General features: G+C 33.1%; 1 protein-coding gene across 1 annotated transcript; it reads left to right on the top strand.

Moving 5' to 3' along the window:
* Window positions 1-240: 240 nt before the first annotated feature.
* On the top strand, window positions 241-3,797 carry LOC141613747 (protein FAR1-RELATED SEQUENCE 5-like). Its single transcript, XM_074432489.1, has 6 exons — window positions 241-352; window positions 459-478; window positions 971-1,189; window positions 1,690-2,139; window positions 2,252-2,837; window positions 3,235-3,797. The coding sequence occupies exons 1-6, from the start codon at window positions 241-243 to the stop codon at window positions 3,795-3,797; spliced, it is 1,950 nt and encodes a 649-aa protein (XP_074288590.1).
* Window positions 3,798-5,071: the final 1,274 nt, after the last annotated feature.

The following is a 5,071-nucleotide window of genomic DNA, read 5'->3' as shown; positions in this document are numbered from 1 at the left end:
TTTTCATCAACATGTCTTGTATGGATATTGTAGCAGTGGAGAATGGTAAGTTAGTTTTTATCTTTCCGCTTCTTTGTTTAATTTTTTCTTCTTTACTTTGTTTTTTGAAGATATAGTTGAAGCTGTTGATCTAAATTTGCATGTGTTTTTTATTCTCTGTATTTTTTTTAGTAAATTAGTTTTTATCTTTCCGCTTCTTTGTTGAAGATTCTTATTGTAATGTAATATAGGATTTCGTTAATGACCATTGAAGGAATTGAAAGTAAAGGTTGCAGGGTTGTTGTCTGTAACAATTTTGATGTGTTAAAGGCGAAAGTGTCATTGTATATTTGTGATGATGTTAAATTTTTTGGTCTGAGGAATTACAGTTGCAAAGATTGCGTTAGGCGTTGATTTTTGTGTTTTTATTAAAGTGTAGTTGTAGATTGTAATAAAGTTTCATTTTTTATGTATTACAGTTTCACAAATCACAGTTGAAGTAACTAAATAACAAAGTTTCAGTTTTTGTATTTTAAGGTTTCAAAAATTCCCATCAGAGTTACATATTTTGGGCGTTTGAGAAAATTTCAGGTTTGATTATTAAAGTGTGATTAAGTTTAGTTATTAAAGTTTCATCAAAAGTGAATTAAAGTTTTAGTAGTTTGAGTTAAAGTTACTAATTCATGTTAACTGAATTCTAGTCTGAACTGGAAAAAAGAGTAGTATTAAAGTTTCAGAAGTAGAGAGTTGAAGTTTTGTACAACATTATTAAAGTTATAAATTACAAACTGATTGTAAAAGTATGAAAGTACGGAATCAAAGTTCCAGAAATCCTAGTTAAAGTTACCAATTAAACAGTTGGACTGTAATTACTAGAAGTTAAATGCAAAAAATTTAATCCTATTTAAGTTAGTTTGTTGTTTGATATTGTTCAGTGACAGATGATGGTACACCAAAAGCACCTGTTACAGAGGAGGAATTCTGTAGGTAGGTGGAAGATGTTTTTACACCGTACGTCGGAAAGCAGTTTGGGGACATTGAGGAAGCTATTACTTTTTATAATGTGTACGCACTTGCTATTGGATTTGATGTGCGTAAGTACACGACAAAGAAGTGGCGTGATGGCACTATAAAATCGAAGCTTCTAGTGTGTAACAGGGAAGGTTTCACTCCAATAATTAAGGAGAATATAAGTAATCAGCGGAATGAGGTGAAGCAGGAAAGGAGAACTAAGTTAAAGAGAATGGGGTGCAAGGCTAGAATTAGGTTATTTTTTTAAGAAAGGTGTCTTATTAGTAGACCAATTTCACGAGGGGCATAATCATGAGCTTGTATCTGTCAAAGATAGAGAGTTTCAGAAGTTATCGAAAAACATTTCAAAGTTTCACATGGGTTTGATTGTCGCAAATTCAAGGGTGAGTAAACTGAAATTATTTATATATCTTTAAATGTTTGTTGATGTTCTTATGCAGTCTTGTAGAGTTTTATACACATTTTCAAAAGTTAAAGAAAAAAAAATGGCAGTGGAGAGACTGTTGGTGTTAAAGTGATGAATATACTGAGATAATGCTTCAAACTGAATGCGTATAGTAGTAATTCGTAGTACATTTATTATAGTTTTGTAAATGTTCGTTGTTGTTATAATGAACTCTTCTAGTAAACTGTTAAACTCACAATTTTTAAAATTTCGTTTTTTGGTTGTCTTTGTAGCTAAATATTGGAGCAACAAAGACTTACAGAATGTGTAAGGAGCTTGTTAAGGGTTTTGAGAATATTGGAGCTAGTTTGAATGACTTCAAGAATTTCCAAAGAGACATTAAGTGTTTCATTCACGAGAGGGATGGACAGCTTTTTATTGATCGTTTCAAGAGCATGGCAGAAACTCAGCCAAGTTTCTACTTCGACTATGATGTGGACTCAGATGGTAGCCTGCGTAGGGCAATTTGGGCTGATGGTATTGCTAGGAGGAACTATGTCGCCTTTGGTGATGCTGTTTCTTATGACCCTACTTACTCGACAAATAAGTACTCAATGGTTTTCACCCCATTCACTGGTGTTGACAACCATAAACGATCCGTAACCTTTTTTTGCGCAATTATTGCAAAAGAAAATCATGAATCGTTTATGGGGTATTTGATAGGTTTCTCATTGCAATGGGGGGTAAGGAACCAGAGTATTTAATAACCGATCAGGATCCGGGAATTATGAAAGCTTTTCCCCTTGTTTTCAAGACAGCAAGACATAGGTTTATATGTGGCATATTATGAATAAGGTGCCTACTAAGTATGGTAGCTCGCGAGCTGATTACCAGGATTTCTTGAAGAAATTAAATGCTATCATATGGGACGAGGATCTTGAAGCGGAGGAGTTTGATGGTAAGTGGTTAGAAATAATGGATCAACATATAGTTGGTGATGTTGAGTGGTTTGCTGACTGCTACTCTATAAGGAAGCAGTGGGTGATAGCCCATTGTAAAGACTTGAATATGGGTGCTGTAATGAGGACGACGCAGAGGTCAGAGAGTGAGAACAGTTTTTTGAAGCGGTTTGAGCACAAATCTGGTACTTTGGTAGAGTTTTGGATGCGCTTTGAAAGTGTTATAGAACAACAAAGACACAATACAAAGAGACTTGACAACGAAAACCGACAATCAAACCCTAAACTGTCTACTATGTTGGCAATAGAGAGTGACGGGGCAAGGGTTTACACACATGACGTGTTTGAGGAGTTTCAAGAGGAGGTGAAGTACTCCACTGATACATGTAGTTGCAAGGGTTTTGTGGTATTGGGTAACTTAGAGGTGAGTACCGTGATGGATGCAGAGAGAAGCCGTAATTTTGAAGTTCAGTTTAACCCAGGTATGATTGTGTTTGGAGTTTATTTTATCAACAAGTAATAAAGTTTAACTCTGTAAATTATAAAGTTTGCTAAAAGTGTAAAAAAGTTACAAACCATGTTAATGTTCATTATTCACCTACTGATACAGTTTTTGAAATTATAAAGTTGTAAACAGTGCACTTAAATTTAAATTTTTTTGTTTGTTAGAAACTATGTTAATGTTGGTTGTATCCATGTTTCCTTCCAATTAATAAAGTTATAAACCGTGAACGTAAAGTTAAATTTTTTTTTATGATAACACAGGTACACTCGAGGCGAGATGTACATGTAGACTGTTTGAGCGTAGGGGACTTCTATGCAGACATATAATTTGGATTTATTCGGGCAATAGTGTAAAAAAAATTCTGGAATATGCAGTTGCCAGGAGATGGACGAAAGATGCTGTGAGGGGAACTGAGTGCATTTATGACGGGGAGGAAATTGTTGACATGGATATCATCGACGCAAAACAGCTTGAGATGACGAAACTGTGGTCAGAAGTTTATGAGACCGTTGGATTACTTGGTGGCAGAGATAAGGAAGATGTTGAGAGCCTTTCCAAACTAATTAGAGACTTTCGGGAAAAGTTATTACCGTCAGTTGAGGAACTGAGTAAAAAAGAAGAAATGGAAAAATTACTTGGCTGTAAAGCAAGTAAGGAGATCACTATACTACCACCTAAGTATTCGAAAAATAAGGGTAGTGGGAAAAGGTTATTGTCTAGGAAGTCGAAGGCGATTGCAATTGCAATTGCAAGTAAGCCGAAATGGATGTGCAATAATTGCAAGCAAATGGGGCACCACGACAAGAGGAACTGCCCTAACCCGTTTGCAGAGCGTCCATCACAATTGCAAGAATCAAGTGAAGAAGAAGAAGAGGAGGAGGAGGAGGACGAAGAGGAGAAAGAGGAGGGGGAAGAAGAGGATGCATCAGACGAATAGATTTTTATGGCTTAGGAGTTGGAAAACATTTCAGTACTGTTAAATTGTTTTGCATTTGAACTTTGAACAATGTATCTTTTGCATTTAACGTTTGCAACTGTTGAAATAAAGGTTGAACAGGCAGTCTGAAGTTTTTATTATATTTTGTGGGAGGTTAAGAAATACTTTGATTTAAAGTGACTAAATTTGTTAATTGAAATTTCAGAAAACAGTATTACGGGTACATTTTCTGTCGAAAAGGTTTGGTCTTTAAAGTTTTATAGTCAGTGGATTAAAGTTGCGTAATATGTTGTTAAAGTTTACGAAATTAAGAAATTGGAGTACAAATGAAGTAAGTATTAAAGTTTCACAGTTAGTAAATTGAAGTTTCAGAAAACAGTATTAAAGTTACACTTTCTGTGGAAAAGGTTTGATCATTAAATTTTTGTAATCAGTGGATTATACTTTCGTAATTTGTTGTTAAAGTGTACGAAAATTTAAAACTGGAGTACAAAAAAAGAAAAATATTAAAGTTTCAGAATTTGTGAATTGAAGTTTAGAAAAATGGTATTAAAGTTACAATTTCTGTCGAAACAAGTTTGATCATTAAAGTTTTGTAGGCAGTGAATTAAAGTTCTGTAATTTATTGTTAAAGTTTCAGAATTAGTATATTGTAGTTTCAGAAAACAGTACTAAAGTTTTGTAATCAGTGAATTAAAGTTTCGTAATTTGTTGTTAAAGTGTACGAAAATTTAAAACTGGAGTACAAAAATAGAAAAATATTAAAGTTTCAGAATTTGTGAATTGAAATTTCAGAAAATGGTATTAAAGTTACAATTTCTGTCGAAAAAAGTTTGATCATTAAAGTTTTATAGTCAGTGAATTAAAATTTCGTAATTTGTTGTTAAAGTTTACGAAAATAAAAAATTGGAGTACAAAAAAAGTAAGTTTTAAAGTTTCAGTATTTGTGAATTGAAGTTTTAGAAAATGGTATTAAAGTTTCAATTTCTGTCGAAAAAAGTTTGATCATTAAAGTTTTGTAGTCAGTGAATTAAAGTTGCGTAATTTGTTGTTAAAGTTTACGAGAACTAAAGTTTTGTAATCAGTGAATTAAAGTTTTGTGATTTAGTGTTAAAGTTAACAAGTGAAAATTTGATGTGATCAAATATTTTGAGTATTACAGTTACGTGAGCACTTAATTGTAATGTCGGGAAACACGCTTAAAGTTACCTAATTCAAAAATTTAGTGAAAAGAAGTTTAATTATTAAAGTTACACTATCTATATAATAAAGTT

The sequence above is a fragment of the Silene latifolia genome, chromosome 11, assembly GCF_048544455.1.
Source record: "Silene latifolia isolate original U9 population chromosome 11, ASM4854445v1, whole genome shotgun sequence".
NCBI lineage: Eukaryota > Viridiplantae > Streptophyta > Magnoliopsida > Caryophyllales > Caryophyllaceae > Silene > Silene latifolia.
This window is presented reverse-complemented; position numbering and strand designations above follow the sequence as displayed.

What these genes read in the sequence shown, in the direction of transcription:
- LOC141613747 (XM_074432489.1), top strand. Translation starts at nt 241, where the DNA reads ATGACCATTGAAGGAATTGAAAGTAAAGGTTGCAGGGTTGTTGTCTGT. An exon ending in TTTCACAAATCACAGTTGAA is followed by an intron (nt 479 to 970) that starts GTAACTAAATAA and finishes TTCTGTAGGTAG; the next exon opens with GTGGAAGATGTTTTTACACC. An exon ending in TGAAGTTCAGTTTAACCCAG is followed by an intron (nt 2,838 to 3,234) that starts GTATGATTGTGT and finishes TGGAATATGCAG; the next exon opens with TTGCCAGGAGATGGACGAAA.